The sequence below is a fragment of the Triticum aestivum genome, chromosome 2A (assembly GCF_018294505.1).
Source record: "Triticum aestivum cultivar Chinese Spring chromosome 2A, IWGSC CS RefSeq v2.1, whole genome shotgun sequence".
Lineage (NCBI taxonomy): Eukaryota > Viridiplantae > Streptophyta > Magnoliopsida > Poales > Poaceae > Triticum > Triticum aestivum.
In genome coordinates this window covers 6,858,294-6,876,481 of record NC_057797.1, presented here as the reverse complement: position 1 = coordinate 6,876,481, position 18,188 = coordinate 6,858,294, and the positions used below count along the sequence as shown (strand labels likewise).

The window sequence follows — 18,188 nt, the reverse complement described above, 5'->3', positions numbered from 1 at the left end:
TGTCATGGTTATAATTACAGTATGTTTCAAGTTTTTCCTAGTTCTACTACAGGCCTTCATTTTAAGATAAAGTAGAGACCTGTGACCTCGTGCACGGGGGAAAGTAATTATGTCATCCCTGTACTTTTTTTTCTCAGTTTCCAAAAATATGAAAACAAGTCATGGTTGTAAATTGGGCTATATCTTGTGAAATATTACTTGTATGAAAAAGACAACTCTATGGCTATTCATTAGGAGGGCCGTTTTGGCTTTGGGTGCATATGCTCCTTAATGAACAGTAAATTAAAAATAAATAGTAAATAAAATTTAAAAATTCTGATATTTTTTGTAGATGTTCTTGTTAGTGTAACAAGCGTGCTTGGCAATTTTGATGTGAAACAGGATGAGGGTGCTCGTTGGTGAAAAAAAAATAAGTGTAACATTTGGTGTTTGACTTATTCTTTTTTTGCACAGATCAAAATCTTAAGCTTTCTTCCTAAAAACTTACACTGCATTTTGGTCTGACAATGAACACATCTGTTTTTTTCTAAAATATGTTGACATTTAGAAAAAACATTTTTGGTGGGCAAAAGCATATGCTCCCAAGAGCCGAATTGAATATCTGCTATTCATTTGTAATCTCAAAACTTGTTGTCTAGGTCACAAAATAATCACAAATTTTGATGAAAATTACAAGTTTGTTTTTTTCTGAGAACTGATGACAGTGAGATTCTCTGCCTTTTGTATTAATAAGTTAAGAGTTAGGGGGGGTTAGAGTATCCAGAAAGTTACAATTTACATTGGAGGGGGGGAGTGATTAATAAGCTATTACAAAGAATTACAGTGAGCTAACTAGTGATAAAATGTAAGGGCCATGCTCCTGCTTCGATCTATGAGCTAGCATGGCAAAGTCCAGCTTGAATCTATTCTTCCAAGAATCAAACGAGGGCTGGATGAAGTGTTTGTCATTTCTCTCCTTCCAGATCCCCCAAGCTGCCACCGCAAAAACTTCCTGGAACAAAGGCTGAGCCCATTTGACCTTGGAATCATGCAGCATTCTCAACCTGCAAGTATCATTTGGCCATTGGATTCCAAGGGCATTCCAGCATCTCTGGCTGAAGGGGCAGGTAAAGAAGAGGTGCACGATGTCCTCCTCCGGAGGGTTGTGACAAAGTAGACAAGTATAGTCATCATTTTGGATTTTGTAATGCCTTCTCTTGAGCATATTCCTAGTGTTTAGTCTATCGGCCATCAACAGCCACAGGAACACTTTCCACTACATGGTACATTTAGTTTTCCATATCCAACTGAAGGCATCGTCAGCATGCACTTGGCTGAAGCAGTGAGCATAAAATTGTGTAGATCTAAAGTCTCTCCCGCCCCAGACACAAGACCAAGTATCCTTGCCCGCCACGAGGGAAATATCCAAAGTTTCAGTCTACAGACCAGCCACCTCTTGTCGCGCCTCCGATGAGAGAGGAAGGTGGAACACCTCACCCAATTGTTCAGAGGATAGTAGTTGACGCACCGAAGTGTCCGGCTCTCTGGCAAACGAGAAGGCTCTCGGGAATTTGTCTTGAAAATTTTCACTTTTCCATTTGTCCTTCCAGAAGAGGACCATGTCTCCCGCTGCCACATCCGTCTTTGTGACTCCTCTGTAGATATCCGAGAGTTGCATGAGATCCCTCCACCAAAACTATCCACACGGCTCCGTTGCATGAGGTATCTTGCCTGCATAATAAGTATCCCAGATCAAGTTCACCCAAGGAACATCGAGCTTGTTGTATAATTTGTGAAGCTTGCTGTAGAATTTACAAGTTCGTGGCGAGAGGTGAACTGGAAAGTGAGTTTTACAGTTCCAACTGTATTTGCCATTTAATATTTGTTTACGTGGGGATCTGACAGGTGCGTACAATGTGTTTTTGTTCTATAGTCTTCTAGTTTTCCAGCAAAGAAAATATCAAAAAATTCCCTAGTAGAAACCCATCATTATAAGGCAAAGGGCTCTTTATTGATGTATGAAAAGATTATCAGAAGATCTTGGCGAGACATTGGGAGCGTATGTAACCAAATTATTACAGTGAGCCAAACATATTGGCTTACAGAAAAGGAAAAAAGATAGCAACATGTTGTCATGCTGTGGTCGGAGCAACGAGCTTCATCTTCATCTTCATCTTCATCGAGTGTCTTTGCCTTCATTATGTAGGGTCATTGCCTTCGGTTGTCAATAGAGAAATATGCCTCTTTTACTTCAGTTACTTCGCCGTAGACATCATGCATTGCTGGGCGATCCTTAGGTGATTCCGCTGAGCATAATAAGCCAAGTCTAAGGAGCCGGAGAGCACAGATGTCCTTCAGTGCAAATGTGTTGTGCTCTTGCAAGTTTGGAATATGATCGACACGCTGATCTCCCGTCTCTAAAGTAAGACCGGGGTGAAGAATGTCTTGGGTTCGTGAAAGTGATGCATCTACATACTTGTGGAGCGTCAAGCCATCACTGAACTCTTCATTGGTAGGCCGTTTCCGTGTAAGCATTTCCAAAAGAACAATGCCATAGCTGTAGACGTCACCCTCGGTTGAGATTTCACTGCCCATGCCATACTCTGCAATAATGTTTTGAAACAAAAAGTTCTTCAGCGGAGTACAAAAGTGAAACATGCTAGTATTAATAACAAACAAACTAGCAACTGATATAGTTAGTCATACTACATTTCGTTAACATTATTTCGTAATGGGCTTGTAAAATATACTGACCAGGAGGTATGTACCCAATAGATCCCCTTGGTCCAACTATGCTTGTTGTGCCGCTCTGCCCTCCAGATGAACATCCATGAATTAGCTTTGCCAGACCAAAGTCGCAGACACGTGCAGTATCATCATTGTCGAAAAGTATGTTGCTTGGTTTTAGATCGCAGTGAACAACCGGTGGGATGCACTGGTTATGTAGGTATTCAAGAGCACAAGCAATGTCAACTGATATGCGGATCACTGCGCCTAAACTCAAACCACCACACTGGTGGTTGTGAAGTCGGTCTTCAAGGCTCCCGTTGGCCATATACTCAAAGACTAGAGCCCTGAACTCATTTCCCACTAGGTCATAAGTTGAGCACGCGGTTATCACCTTCACGAGATTCCGATGGCGGATGTGTTGCAAAGCTTTGCACTCAGCAATGAAGCTATGCAATGCGCCATGTTGATTGAGCTTGAAGACTTTAACAGCAACCGTACCATCTTCCGCGTCGAACCAACCTTTGTAGACAATCCCAAATTGCCCGGAGCCGACTACATTGGCTAGAGAAAGACTATCTGTTGCTTTCATTACGTCACCGTATGTTATCCTTTTCAACTCCATGTATGAATGGCCAATTCTCTCACCGGATGTGTATCTCCTTCTCAACCAAAAACTGAACACCCCCAAGATTAAAGCAAGTGCGACAAGAGCTGACAGAGCTATCATCATAGGAACAAAAAACTTTTGCTTTTTTGTGGATGCCGAAGCAAAGCATCTAGGAAGCTCTCTTAATGCACCATTTGAACAAAGGTGTGGATTTCCTTGGACAAAAATACCACTTGTGTTAGCAAACACTCCACCTATGGGGACTGGTCCTTCCAAGTTGTTGAAGGACATATTCAGATACTGCAACGAGGTGAAGGTCTCGAGGAACTCTGGAATTGTACCAGATAGGTTGTTGTTGGAGAAATCAAACATTTGGATGCCTTTCAGGTTTGCTAGCGATTGTGGGATGTTTCCTTGCAGGAGGTTCCCTTCTACACGAAGCGCTTCCAATCGGACACAAGCACCGAGTGTGGACGGTATTCTTCCCGTGAGATTGTTGTGGGAGATGTTCAAGGAACCAAGGTTTATCAAGCTACCCATCTCTACTGGTATGGACATTGCGAATTGGTTGTGTGATAAATCAAGTAGCCAACTCAACTGATTCAACTTGCCCAACATGTCTCCACTTATGCTTCCACCAAGGGTATTACATGAAAGGTTTAATGCAAGTAAGTTCTCACAGCTGGCTAGACTTGCAGGTATGCTTCCACTCAATTGATTTTCTTGCAAATAGAGCTCTTGCAGCTGGTGTAGGCTTCCAACGGAAGGAGGTATTTCCCCAGAAAATTTGTTCTGTGATAGGCTAAGCACGACAAGATTGCTTAGTTGACCAAGGGTAGAAGGTATAGGCCCACCGAAAAGATTTCTATCAAGATAGAGCAGGGCAAGATTAGACAAGTTTCCAATCTCCAAGGGAATGGTGCCAGAGATGTTGTTTGACCGAAGAGTTAGAGCGGTCAAGCTTTTGGGCAGATTCTCTATGGAATTCGGTGGTAAATCTCCCCGAAGGTTGTTTCTACCCAAGTTCAGTTGCTGCAAACGTGTACAATTTGCTAAGGAGGAGAAGAATGCCCAGTCCCCGGCTTCTAGCTGATTTGAGTACAACATTACATGCTTCAAGTTTGGCATGGAGCCAAAAGAAGGAATCACCCCAGTCAAAGAGTTGTTGCCTAGATGGATAATCGTCATGCTGGAGGCATTCTGCAGCGAGGCTGGAATAGCCCCCTCAAAATGATTATTATGCATCATCAGTATTTGGATGTTAGGAAGTGTGTTGCCCATACCAGAAGGTAGTGTTCCTCCAAGGTTATTGTTGGACAACCCAAGGTAGTTTAATGAGGACAAATTGTAAATGGAGGGCGGTACTGTCCCTGATAGATTGTTGTAGGAGAGATCAAGGTTTTGTAGGCTTGACAGTTCACCCAAATCAGGAATGGATCCTTGCAACTGGTTTTGCGCAAGCAAGAGGTATGTAAGGGATGAGAGATTTGCCACCGATGGCGGCACGACTCCGGTAAAGCTGTTTCCGACTAGACTTAGGTATGTGAGCTTTGACTTCATGAAAGGTGGAATTTCACCGGATAGTCCATTGCTACCCAAGTCTAGAGAAGAAAGGTTGTGAAGCGCACCAAGACTGAGAGGGATGGTGCCGCTGAGCGTGTTGACGCTGAGGTTGAGGTACCTGAGTCCAGAGAGCCGGCCAAGTTCCGACGGGATATGGCCGGAGAGCTGGTTGTTGGGCAAGTGGATTCTTACCAGAGAAGTGAGGTTGGAGATGCATGATGGGATCTCACCCGCGAGTCCTTCCGCCTCCATATCCAAGGCCACCACAAGGGGTGGTTGCCCTGTCCTCCTTGTGCAGGTGACCCCTGGCCAAGCGCAGAAATCCGGCGAGGCGCTGTTGTTCCACATAGCCATGGCCCGTGTGTTGCCGCGGAGGCGAGACTTGAGGCAGAGCAGAGCATCTGTGCTGGTGAGGGTGCTACTATCAGCTAGTGTTGCAGCAGATGAGAAGTGGTTCAAAGCTGATGACAGGAGGAGGATGGCTAACAGAGGACACGCCATGTTGTTGGTGTGTAATGTGGACATCAGTGAATTTTCTATTGTGCTTTGCTACTCTGGCCTGGTAGACGTATGCATGTGTTGGTCTTATAGACTTGAGCTTGATGCATGCTTGGATTTGGTCAAGGCCAAAAGCTAGCTTACTGCGAGTTTACACTCTTCCTCCTTTAAGCCTGTGAGAATTCTTGTTCCATGCTACCACTTTTCCAAGTGCATGCACTTGTTATCCTCGTTCATCCATCCGCACTTCTGGATCCCAGCCTTGCTTTCATGTCCAAGTCACTGCTTATGCAAGAAACTTACAAGCCATTGAAAAGTCTTTAATACTTTTTTTTGCGGTGGAAAAGTCTTTAATACAGTACTGTTGTAACCACCGCATGCGGTGTGGATGGTTACTGTCATCGCTTAAGGTGTTACTGTACATATACTGTGCAAATTACAATGGCGTAGCAGGTCGTGCTGCAGATCTCGAGGCAGGCAGATGGTTAGAGTCGTCTGAGACGACCAACGCCTTGGACGTGGTCAAAGTCTTCATCACATGCATAGATTGTCATCACAAGTAATCAACTTAGCCGTGCCACTCTAAACTACACGGAAATTTCCGGCGCGCTGAGCACAACAGTCCATTTTCAACGGCCGCCCACCCTTCTTGACAGTTGAATCCACTGCTGCATGTAGACTCTGAAGCAGAGCAATCCCGATCGGGAGCACCATATTCTTTGGGTTTTCAGCAACGTGGACAGGACCGGCCTACCATTACCAGCTACTCTCTTCTTTGTAGCTGACTTCTCTCCACTTTGAGTCGTCTATGCCAGCTACAATTGTTCAACAGTCATATGGAGCGCGGGTTCATCCAAATTTCTGTACAAACCCCATTATATAGAGAGAGACCAAGAAGCAGCAGGGTGGCAATCAAGAGGACAAAAAGAGTGGCGAGTGCAACAGCCTTCGTTTTGCCATATAGATCATGGCTTGGAGGTGCCACATGGACATGGTTCTTCTGCTCGTTATACTGGAGATCATTCTGCTCATTGCGACGGCGCCCCGAGGGCTGGCGGATTCGTGTGCCCGTGGGTTTGGATGTCGTAAGTGCTCTGGCCACCTAGTCTTTTTCTTAAAGTATGGCCTTGTTGTAGTCTTGCAGATCATATGTCGTTTGTTCTACAGATCCATCGTAATATCTAATCAATTAAGTGTTAACATATTATACTCCCACAATTGTTAGTACCCATTGCAAGTCATATGTAAACTGTTCCTGCAGACCAAGGCGATCCTGACTGGCCCGGATGTGTTTGCCGCACAAGACTTTGTACTTGCGGCCGTTAATCAAGACTGTACTCCCCTCAAAAAGTATATCAAGATTGTACTTTTATATGTTTATTAGGGCGCTAGCGCCGATCAGATACAAAGTCTATCATTCCTCCCTGTCGAAAGAAGATCTACTGTTCCCGCAAAGAAAGAAAGAAAGAAGATCTTGTGTGGCTGGTTAAAGTTCATCATGTTTGTTGTACAAAGATCAGCCCGCTGGCATATATTTGAGTCCTAGATAGAGTTTTGTTTCAGTTTTGAATTCTGTTTAGGGAGGAGTACTCCTGTAAAATGGCTTTTTAACAGGTCTAGGTTGCATCGTCTTTTTTTTATCACCCAGGCTGCATGCTGTAAGGACCAAACCTGTTAGGTTTTGACTCTCCGTGCTTACCGTGCCCGTCACTGGATTGATTCGCCAGCATACACGATACCAATGAAATACCAACACAAAATTATCCTATTCTATTACAACGCATGATCCAGAATACACAGTCTAATACAAATTGCTTTGCCCAAAGCTAGCTCATCAAAGTAAATAAAGTTAACAATGAAAGTCTCATCCGATGCCAGAGGCGAAATGTGTAGAGTGGAGACTAGCGAACCTACGCATCCTTACTCTTTGTGAAATACACCTACAACATAATACGCTGCAGCCACAAGGGCTCAATCAGTGAGTGGAGGGAATTTTGGCCTGTGCCACCACTAGTAGAAAAATGACCTATTGTCCCGGTTCGTAAGGCCCATTTGTCCCGGTTTTTAAACCGGGACTAAAGGGTCGTTACTAAAGCCTTAGGCCTTTAGTCCCGGTTCTTACACGAACCGGGACATATGGGCCTTCACGTGGCCGGTGCTGCGAGCCCAGGCAGGAGGGCCTTTGGTCCCGGTTGGTGGCACCAACCGGGAATAAATAGGCGTCCACGCGTCAGCAGCTGGCAGGAGCTGAGGTTTTTCTTTTTTTCTGAAAGGGGGTGGTTTAGGGGATAATTTAGGGTGTGTTAGCTAGCTAATAGAGAGAAATGTCCTCTCTTATCTCCATGCTTGGTTTAGCAACGGTACTGCTATGCCTAAACATGGCTTAGATTAAAGTGAAGGCAACATGTGGTGCATGTAGAAAGTAATACTAATCCTAACTTGATTAAGTTTGGATTAGTACTACTTTCGACATGCACCACATGCATGTTGCCTTCACTTCAATCCAATCCATGTTCATTTCACCCACTGATATATAATAACTCTTCATGCTCGCATCATGCATTATCATAATAATAAGTCCTACTAATCATCATAATAATAAGTCCTACTAATCATCATGATCCAGAATACACAGTCTAATACAAATTGCTTTGCCCAAACCTAGCTCATCGAAGTAAATAAAGTTAACAATGAAAGTCTCATTCGATGCCAGAGGCGAAATGTGTAGAGTGGAGACTAGCGAACCTACGCACCCTTACTCTTTGTGAAATACACCTACAACATAATATGCTGCAGCCACAAGGGGTCAATTAGTGAGTGGAGGGAAATTTGGGCCTGTGCCACTAGTGAAGTCGGATATTCAACAGCTGCCACTCGAACTTCACGAGTTCGGTCTATGCCACTACCACTTGCGGAAAAATTAGTTACATGCCCTCCGCTCCGTGCCGGCCAGTTGCCGTCTCCTTTGGGGTAGCTTACATTCGGGACCCACCATTTCGTCATATCAGCTGTAGTTGATGTACATGCGTCTCGGAATGCATGATTTTTCATTTAGTTTTTTTTCTATATGTGTGTTTTGTAAAAAGTACTTGTCTGGTGATTTAATACATCATTTTGGTGTGGTTGCAACCTTGGCCTGCAGCAACTGATGATCTCTCATGTATGACCAGGCAACCTGTGTATATGGAAAACTTGAAAGAGGGAAGATTAGTTCACTTACTCCTTTTGCAGTTTACGACATGGTTTGATTTGAAACTGCCAGGCTTATGATTATTGTTTCAAGTTTTTCCTTGTTCTGCATGCAGGGGAAAGTAATTTCGGTATCCCATATTCTCCTTTTTTTCCCGAGTTCCCCAAAAAGTGAAATAATTCATGGTGTAAACTGGGCTATATCTTGCGAAATATGACTTGTTACTTGCACGAAAGAGATAACTATATGGCTGTTCATTTGTATCTTGAAAGTTTTTGTCTGGTTCACAAAATGATCACAAATTTTGATGAAAATTTGCATGTTCGTGGGGAGAGGTGAACTGGAAAATGAGCTTCACTGTTCCAACTGTATTTTCAATATTTGTACAATGTGTCATTTTCTAGTCTTCTAGTTTTTCCAGCAAAGAAATACAAAATTTTCCCTAGTAGAAACCCATCATTATCATGTAAAGGGCTCTTCACCGCAGTGAGCCGAACAGATTGGCTCACAGAAAAGGAAAAAAGATACCAACATATTTTCATGCCGTGGTCGAAGCAACGAGCTTCACCTTCATCGACCGCCTTTTTTCCTTAATAATGTAAGGTCATTGCTTCGGTTATCCATGCAGAAAAACACCTCTTTTACTTCAGTTACTTCACTGTAGACATCGTGCATCGCTGGGCGATCCTTCGGTGATTCCGCGGAGCATAATAAGCCAAGTTTAAGGAGACGAAGAGCACACATATCCTTCAGCGCAAATGTGTTGCATTCTTGCAAGTTTGGGATTTGATCAGCAAACTGATCTCCCCTCACCGAAGTAAGGCTGGGATGAAGAATGTCTTGGGTTCGTGAAAGTGATGCTTCTACATACTTGCGGAGCGTCAAGCCATCACTGAACTCTTCATTAGTAGGCCGTTTCCGTGTTAGCATTTCCAAAAGAACAATGCCATAGCTGCAAATGTCTCCCTCGGTGGAGATTTCACCGCCCATTCCATACTCTGCAACAATGCTTTTTTTAAAAGAGTTCTTCAGAGCATCTCATAATGAAACATGCTAGTATTAGTAAAAGAAAACTAGCAATTGATATAGTTACTCATACTAGATTTTGCAACGTCATTTCAGAATGTGTTCATATAATGTACTCACCAGGAGGTATGTACCCAATAGATCCCCTTGGTCCAACTATGCTTGTTGTGCCGCTCTGCCCTCCAGATGAACAACCATGAATTAGCTTTGCCAGACCAAAGTCGCAGAGACGTGCTGTATCGTCATTGTCAAAAAGTATGTTGCTTGGTTTCAGATCGCAGTGAACAACTGGTGGGATGCACTGATTATGTAGGTATTCAAGAGCACAAGCAACGTCAACTGATATGCATATCACTGCGCCTAAACTCAAACCACCACACTGGTGGTTATGGAGTCGGTTTTCAAAGGCTTCCATTACCCATATACTCAAATACTAGAGCCTTGAACTCATTTCCCACTGGGTCATAAGTTGAGCACGCGGTTATCACCTTCACGAGATTCCGGTGGCGGATGTGTTGCAATGCTTTGCACTCAGCAACGAAGCTATGCAATGCGCCATGCTGATTGAGCTTGAAGACTTTAACAGCAACTGTACCATCTTGTGCATCGAACCAGCCTTTGTAGACAGTCCCAAATTGCCCGGAACCGACTACATTGACTAGGGAAAAATTATCCGTTCCATTGTTAACATCACTATATGTTATCCTTTTCAGCTCCATGTATGAATGGACAATGTTCTCATTGGATTTGTACCCCCTCTTCAACCAGAAAATGAACATCCCCAAGATCAAAGCCAGTGCAGCAAGGCCTGATAGGGCTATCAACACTGGGATGACAAACTTGTGTTCTTTTGTGGGTACCGAAGCAAAGCATCTAGGCAGCTCTTGTACTGCAAAATTTGCACAAAGGTGTGGATTTCCTTGGACAAAAACACCACTTGTGTTAGAAAACACTCCACTAGTGGGAATGGTCCTTCCAAGTCGTTGAAGGACATATTCAGATACTGCAACGTAGTGAAGGTCCCGAGGAACTCTGGTATTGTACCAGATAGATTGTTGTGGGAGAAATCTAACACTTGGATGGCTTTGAGGCCTTCTAGTGATTGTGGAATGCTTCCTTGCAAGAGGTTCCCTTCTAAACGAAGCGATTCCAACTAGACACAGTTGCCAAGTGTGGACGGGATTATGCCTGTAATATTGTTGTGAGAGATGTTCAAGGATCCAAGGTTTATCAAGCTACCAATCTCTAGTGGTAAGGACATTGCGAGTTGATTGTGTGATAAATCAAGTAGCCAGCTCAGTTGGTTCAAGCTGCCCAACACGTGTCCGCTTATGCTTCCACCAAGAATATTACATGAAAGGTTTAATGCAACCAAGTTCTGACAGCTAGCTAGACTTTCAGGTATGCTTCCACTCAACCGATTTTCTTGCAAATAAAGCTCTTCCAGTTGATGTAGATCCCCAATGGAAGGGGGTATCTCTCCTGAAAATTTGTTTTTTGACAGGCTAAGTTGAACTAGATTGTGTAGCTGACCAAGGGTGAAAGGTATAGGCCCCATGAAAAGATTAGTATCAAGATAGAGCATGGAAAGACTAGAAAGGTTTCCAATCTCCAAGGGGATGGTGCCAGAGATGTTGTTTGACCGAAGGGTTAGAGCGGTCAAGCTTTTGAGGAGATTTGCTATGGAATTTGCTGGCAAATCCCCACTCAAGTTGTTTTCACCGACGTTCAGTTTCAGCAGTTGGGTACAATTCGCCAAAGAGGAGAAGAATGTCCAGTCTCCAGCCTCTAGATGATTTGAGTACAACATTACGTACTCCAAAATTTTCATGGAGCTGAATGAAGGAACCACACCAGTCAGAGAGTTGTTGGCCATATGGATATAAATCATGCTAGAGGCATTTTGTAGGGAGGCAGGGATGTCACCCACAAAATGATTATTAGCCATGCTCAGTGTTTGGAGGTTAGGAAGTGTGATACCCATATCGGAAGGCAGCGTTCCTCCAAGACTGTTGCTGGCTAGCGTAAGATAATTCAATGAAGACATATTGTAAATGGAGGGTGGCACTATTCCTGACAGACTGTTATACGAGAGACCGAGGATTTGTAGGCCGGCAAGCTTACCCAAATCAGGAATGGGTCCTTGCAACTGGTTGTGCGAGAGGTCGAGCAAGGTAAGGGACGAGAGGTTTGCCACCGACGACGGCACGACTTCGGAAAGACTGTTTTGGGAGAGATCTAGGTCGGTGAGTTTTGAAGGGAACATGGTGAAAGGTGGAATTGCACCGGACAGATTGTTGTGCCAAAGGTGTATCTCGGTGATGGTTGAGGAGTTGAAAAGGGACGCAGGGATCGCCCCTTCAATGCTGTTGTTGTCAAGTGAAAGGTAACGAAGCGAGGAACTATTCGCCAGCGACAGTGGGATTTCTCCATCAAGAAAATTGTCAGAGAGGCTGATGTGCTCTAGAGCCGGCGAGCTCCCGAGCAGCGGCGGAATCACGCCGGAAAGCCCATTACCGCCCAGGTCTAGCGAAGAAAGGTTGTGAAGCACGCCAAAAGTGAACGGGATGGTTGTGCCACGAACTCCTCAAAGGTCAGCAAGCTTGGTTGTGCTGGAGGACCTTGTGCTGGTTGCCATTGAGGACACTTGCCGGCCGCCATTTTCTGAAAAGCGTGCTGCATCTGGCGGTCCCTCTGCTCATGGTATGCATAAAGGCTCTCGTGCCACGCCATGGTCTCCTGGCGTGTGTACTCCAGGTAGGCCTACGGTATGCCATGATGGAACTCATAAAACTACTAAATGCGGAAAATAAAGTGAGCAATGAAGATAAGAGGGAAAATACTTACAGATTGTCGCTCCTGAAAGAGGACCGTGACTGTGCACTGGTCATTGGCGTGCTCGTGCGCTGGCTCAGGCCGATCCGACGGAGCTGTGTGTAGGAGATAGTAGGAGTGATCACAACATCGAGAACCGCCTCCCGACCGTGCTCCTTGGGCCCCATGCCCACCACCACCCTATCATCCAGATCCGCTGCAATGGGGTCAGGTGTGTCAGGATGTAACTTCAGATACCCATCGGAGTAGGCCTTCTTCCTCTGCGCGGTCTTCTTGCCGTAATACTTGGGCTCGCCAGGCTTGGAGTCCTTCCGCGTATGGGCAATCTCCCACGCCTGCATGTGTGAGAGCGGCCGCTTCAGTTTCTTCTCCTGCACCACCAAACAGAGGTTAGCCATACATAAGAAAGTGATGGTAGATAGAAGAAGAAGAATTTTAATGGGGTTAGTCATACATTAACTGCCTTGTGGAGAAAGTGGTTTCGGTTTCCCTGAGCATGTACTCCCTCCTTCCCTCGGTTAACTTTGTTTTTGATTCTCGTAGCCGCCCAGCTCCAGCCTCATCACACCAAAGATCCACCAATGCCGCCCAGGACTCGTCTTTTTCATAACACCAATTTGGATACACCTACATAATGAAAGCATAATGGCATGTCAACACAAAACGGTGAAATGTACCACAAGGTAATGAAAGCATAATGAAAAATCTTTTATACTTATCGCCAAGTACTCGTGCCTCTCCAAGGTCATGCCCATCCTCCGTGCTTCTTCCTTGGTCATCTTCACACCAAGAGCGTCGTGATAGTATGTCGAGATGGCCGCATAGCGCACCTCATACTGCATCTGGCGGGCCTCTTTCTTGCATTGGCGCAGCACGATCTGGTCCGCTCTGGCCTTGTGCTCCGGAAGAACTCGATAGAATTTCTACAATCATGCATGAAACAAGAATGGAAGAAGCCATGAGTTAAATCATTCATGAAACTAGAGTGGACTTGTGCTTCTGAAGAGAACTCACCCAGAAAGTAGTGATCATGGCCTTGGCATAGGTCTCATGGTCCGCGTGGAGGCCCGCTTCCTAGTGGTCCCAGCTCGTGGCCAAAACCTAACGGTCCGGGTGCCTGACTGGATCGGACAGTACAACCCCGGCCAGTATAACTTCAGCAAGACGGTGATGAGGCCGTTGGGAATACGGACCCCTTTAGAATATATCCAGTTGTTGCAAAAGAATGAACTATTAGCATGTGACAAGCAAAATAAATAACAACCGGAATGAGCATGTGACAAGCAAAATAATGAAATTATTATAAAGTGGCACTTACTCCTTCTCCGTGGGCTCAATGAGCCACTTCTGCTCCTCAGTAGCAGGAACCTACTTTGATAGCTTTGCGTTACCACACAGCCACCCCTTGTTGTCAACCCCTTCCCGCCACCACCATCATCCCCGCCACCACCCTCCTCCTCGCCTGCCTCCCCCTCCCCAACCTCCTCCTCCTCCTCCTCCTCCTCGCCTGCCTCCTCCTCCACATCCTCCTCGGCCCCATCCCGAACCACCTCCTCCTCGTCCTCCTCCTCCTCCTCCTCCTCGCCAGAGGGTACCTCGCTAGAGGAGGGCCTCGAAGACAACACCCCCAAGTCGGTGAGGGTGCGCTCTTTCTGGCCGCGACCCCCTGTAGTGGCTCTCCCCCCACCACCTCGCCCTCAGTAGCAGAAAACAAAGTTAATGGAAAAGGAGGACTCGCTGAGTCACGGATCGATCCGGTGAGTCTGAAATTTGGGAGAGGAAGCCATGAACAGAAACAAGAAGGCAACAACGGCACTACAGCAGCATCCTGAATCCGATCGATCCGATGATGCGAAGGCGACGAGACGATCTATTTCCTGCTGGGTTTGGCAAACAATTAACTTGGAGAGATACCTTTGGATCACCGAATACCTGATATTGAGGATGAGATACGTGGTGTTGCGTGATCTCCCGACGCCCGGTCGCCGTTGGCCGACGCGACTGTAGCATGATGCCAACGGCCTGAGGCGGCTGCAATTACGGTTTCAAGATGGGGACAGACCATCCCAATTCCATGGGCGTAGGCTGCCATCTCATTGTTTCTTTCTTTTGACGGACGATCCTGATTCCCTGCCGCAGGAACGAACGAAAGAGCGAGGCGAGGCGAGGCGCTCGATGCCCTCCACTCAGGCCCAAGTCCAGCGCCCAGCGGCCCAGTATGGCCTTGATCTGTTTTTATTTTTAGAAATACTAGCCTACATAAATATTTTGGGGCCCCCCAAAATTATGGGCCCGGCCCTACTTGTCTGGTGATTTGATACATCATTTTGGTGTGGTTCCAACTTTGGCCAGCATCAAACATTTATGACTAGGCAACCTGTGTATATGAAAAACTTGAAAGAGGGCAGGTTAGTTCAGTTACTCCTTTGCAGTTATCACTATGATTTGATTTGAAAATGGTAGACATGTCTGGTTATAGTTAGAAACTCATGCAGGGGAATGTTATTTTGGCATCTGATACTCCCCCCTCCTGAGTTTCCAAAAAAGTGAAATAATTGATGGATGTAAATTAGGCTATATCATATGCATTTGCACATCCGTTTAAAAAATATGACTTTTGCGACTTGTGCGAAAAAGACAACTCTTGCTATACCACTCGAGCATTGTTCATTTATATATTGAAAGAAATATGTCAAAGTCAAAAAATGATCAAACTTTTGTAGAAAATTTGTAAGTTTGTGGCAACAGGTGAACTGGAAAATGAGCTTTTTCAGTTCCAACTGTATTTTCCATTAAATATTTTTTTACGTAGGCGTCTCACATGTGTGTATAATGTTCATTTGTTCTAGGCTACTTTTTCTGGCAGAGGAAACAAAGAAAATGTCCCTGGTACAACCCAATCATTATCAGGCAAGTGGCTCTATTAACGTGGAATGATTCTCAAAAGATCTTGCCAGGACATCTGGAGCGTAGGCAACCAAATTATTACAAGAGCCAAACAGATAGGCTTATAGAAAAGCAAAAAGATGGAAACGGAAAAAAGATAGCAACGTATTGTTATGTCGTGGCCGAAGCTACGAGCTTCATCTTCATCGACCGTCTTTGCCTTAACAATGTAAGGTCATTGCTTCAGTTGTCCATAGAGAAAAATGCCTCTTTTATTTCAGTCACTTCACCGTAGACATCATGCATCGCTGGGCGGTCCTTCGGTGATTCCGCGGAGCATAATAAGCCAAGTCTAAGGAGTCGGAGAGCACATATATCCTTCAGCACAAGTGTGTTGTATTCTTGCAAGTTTGGGGTATGATCGACACACTGATTTGTCGTCTGTGAAGTAAGACCGGGGTGAAGAATGTCTTGGGTTCGTGAAAGCGATGCATCTACATACTTCCGGAGCGTCAAGCCGTCACTGAACTCTTCATTGGTAGGTCGTTTCCGTGTTAGCATTTCCAAAAGAACAATGCCATAGCTGTAGACGTCTCCCTCGGTTGAGATTTCACAACCCATGCCATACTCTGCAATAATGTTTGGAAGTAAAAAGTTCTTCAGTGGAGGTGAAAATGCTAGTATTGATAGAAAAAACTTGCAACTGATATAGTTGATCAAACTAGATTTCGTTAACATTGTTTCAGAATGTGCTCGTAAAACATTCCCACCAGGAGGTATGCACCCAATAGATCCCCTTGGTCCAACTATGCTTGTTGTGCCGCTCTGCCCTCCAGATGAACATCCATGAATTAGCTTCGCTAGACCAAAGTCAGAGACGCACGCAGTATTATCGTGGTCGAAAAGTATGTTCCTTGGCTTCAGGTCACAGTGAACAACCGGCGGGATGCACTGGTTATGGAGGTACTCAAGAGCACAAGCAATGTCAACTGATGTGCCTATCACTGCCCCTAGACTCAGATCACCAACCTGGCTATGAAGTCGGTTTTCAAGGCTGCCATTTGCCATATACTCAAAGACTAGAGCCCTGAACTCATTTCCCACTAGGTCATAAGTTGAGCATGCAGTTATCACCTTCACAAGGTTCCGGTGACGGATGTGTTTCAATGCCTTGCACTCAGCAATGAAGCTATCCAATGCGCCATGCTGATTGAGCTTGAATACTTTAATAGCAATTGTACCGTCTTCCACGTTGAACGAACCTTTGTAAACTATCCCGACTTGCCCGGAACCCACTACATTTGCTGGAGAAAAACTATTTGTTGCTTTGTCGACGTCACCATATGTTATTCTCTTCAGCTCCATGTATGAATGGCCAATTCTCTCACATGATGTATACCTTCGCTTCAACAAAAAATTGAACATACCCAAGATCAAAGCAAGTGTAACCAGAGTTGATAGAGCTATCATCATCGGAATGAAAAACTTGTGCTTTTTTGCAGATGCCGAATCAAAGCACACAGGCAATCCTTCTACTGCAATGTTTGCACAAAGGTGTGGGTTTCCTTGGACAAAAACACCACTTTTATTAGCAAACACTCCACCCGTGGGAACTAGTCCTTCCAAGTTGTTGAAGGACATATTCAGATACTCCAATGAGGTGAAGGTCTCAAGGAACTCCGGGATAGTACCAGACAAATTGTTCTGGGAGAAGTCTAACACTTGGATGCCTTTGAGGTTTGATAGTGATTGTGGAATACTTCCTTGTAGGAGGTTCCCTTCTACACGAAGCGCTTCCAACCGGACACATGCATCGAGTGTGGACGGTATTCCTCTCGTGAGATTGTTGTGAGAGATGTTCAAGGACCCAAGGTTTATCAAGCTACCCATCTCTACTGGTATGGACATTGTGAGTTGGTTGTGTGATAAATCAATTAGCCAACTCAATGAATTCAACCTGGCGAACATGTGCCCGCTTATGATTCCACCGAGGGTATTACTCGAAAGGTTTACTGCCAACAAGTTATGGCAGCCGCCTAAACTTTCAGGTATGCTTCCACTCAATTGATTTTCTTGCAGGTAAAGCTCTTCTAGTTGGTTTAGGATGCCAATGGAAGGAGGTATTTCCCCGGAAAATTTGTTTTTCGACAGATTAAGCACAATCAGGTTGCTTAGCCACTACCAGAATTTACCCAATTGCCGACGGCCAAATCTATGCCGACGGCCCCCGTCGGCATCGACAGATCTATCCCGACGGCACAGGCCAGGCCGTCGGCGTAGGAAAGCCGTCGGCATACATCCACCTATACCGATGGGGGCCGTCGGCACAGAAGGGTCGTCGGCATCCCAATAAATATGCCTACGGCGGCCGTCAGCATAGAGGATGCCTTCGGCATATCTGTGGGCCCGACTGCCCGGGCGGCGACATCCTTTGACGGCGTGAAGCCTACACCGACGGGGCCTATCGGTGGCCGTCGGCATATCTGCCACGTCATCGATCCGCGTGATCTGCCACGTCAACGATCCGAAACGCTCACCAGTCCGTGGGGTGGCATATCTATGCCGACAGCCTTGCCGTCGGCATAGGCTTGGCCCATGGGCGGTGCCACGTCATCGATCCACGCCATACGCCACGTCATCGATCCATGGCTCTACCCTTCTGTGGCTGTAGCTATGCCGACGGCATAGCTGTAGGCATAGATTTCTAATATTTTTTTTCATATTTTATTTGTTTTCTCTTTTTCCTGTTTATTTTTTCCCAAAATAATTAGATTAACTTAAATGTGCCTTATGTATAGAAAACATATCTCGATTATATATATATATATATATATATATATATATATCGATTGCCCCCTCTCGGGCGTCGCTTCC

General features: G+C 45.3%; 1 protein-coding gene, 1 long non-coding RNA gene and 2 pseudogenes across 2 annotated transcripts; all 4 read right to left on the bottom strand.

Annotated features, from left to right (window-relative positions):
• Nucleotides 1–1,988: 1,988 nt before the first annotated feature.
• LOC123184188 (probable LRR receptor-like serine/threonine-protein kinase At3g47570) lies at nucleotides 1,989–5,421 on the bottom strand. Its single transcript, XM_044596349.1, has 2 exons — nucleotides 2,734–5,421; nucleotides 1,989–2,582 (listed from the first exon to the last, which is right to left on the bottom strand). The coding sequence occupies exons 1-2, from the start codon at nucleotides 5,402–5,404 to the stop codon at nucleotides 2,188–2,190; spliced, it is 3,066 nt and encodes a 1,021-aa protein (XP_044452284.1). The 5' UTR covers nucleotides 5,405–5,421; the 3' UTR covers nucleotides 1,989–2,187.
• A 3,544-nt stretch (nucleotides 5,422–8,965) lies between these two features.
• On the bottom strand, nucleotides 8,966–12,326 carry LOC123191280 (probable LRR receptor-like serine/threonine-protein kinase At3g47570; annotated as a pseudogene).
• A 415-nt stretch (nucleotides 12,327–12,741) lies between these two features.
• LOC123184187 (uncharacterized) lies at nucleotides 12,742–13,852 on the bottom strand. Its single transcript, XR_006492932.1, has 5 exons — nucleotides 13,747–13,852; nucleotides 13,443–13,623; nucleotides 13,144–13,351; nucleotides 12,883–13,055; nucleotides 12,742–12,799 (listed from the first exon to the last, which is right to left on the bottom strand). It is a non-coding gene; the product is annotated as an uncharacterized lncRNA (long non-coding RNA).
• A 1,705-nt stretch (nucleotides 13,853–15,557) lies between these two features.
• Nucleotides 15,558–18,188, bottom strand: part of LOC123184186 (receptor kinase-like protein Xa21) — a 13,875-nt pseudogene continuing 11,244 nt past the window's right edge.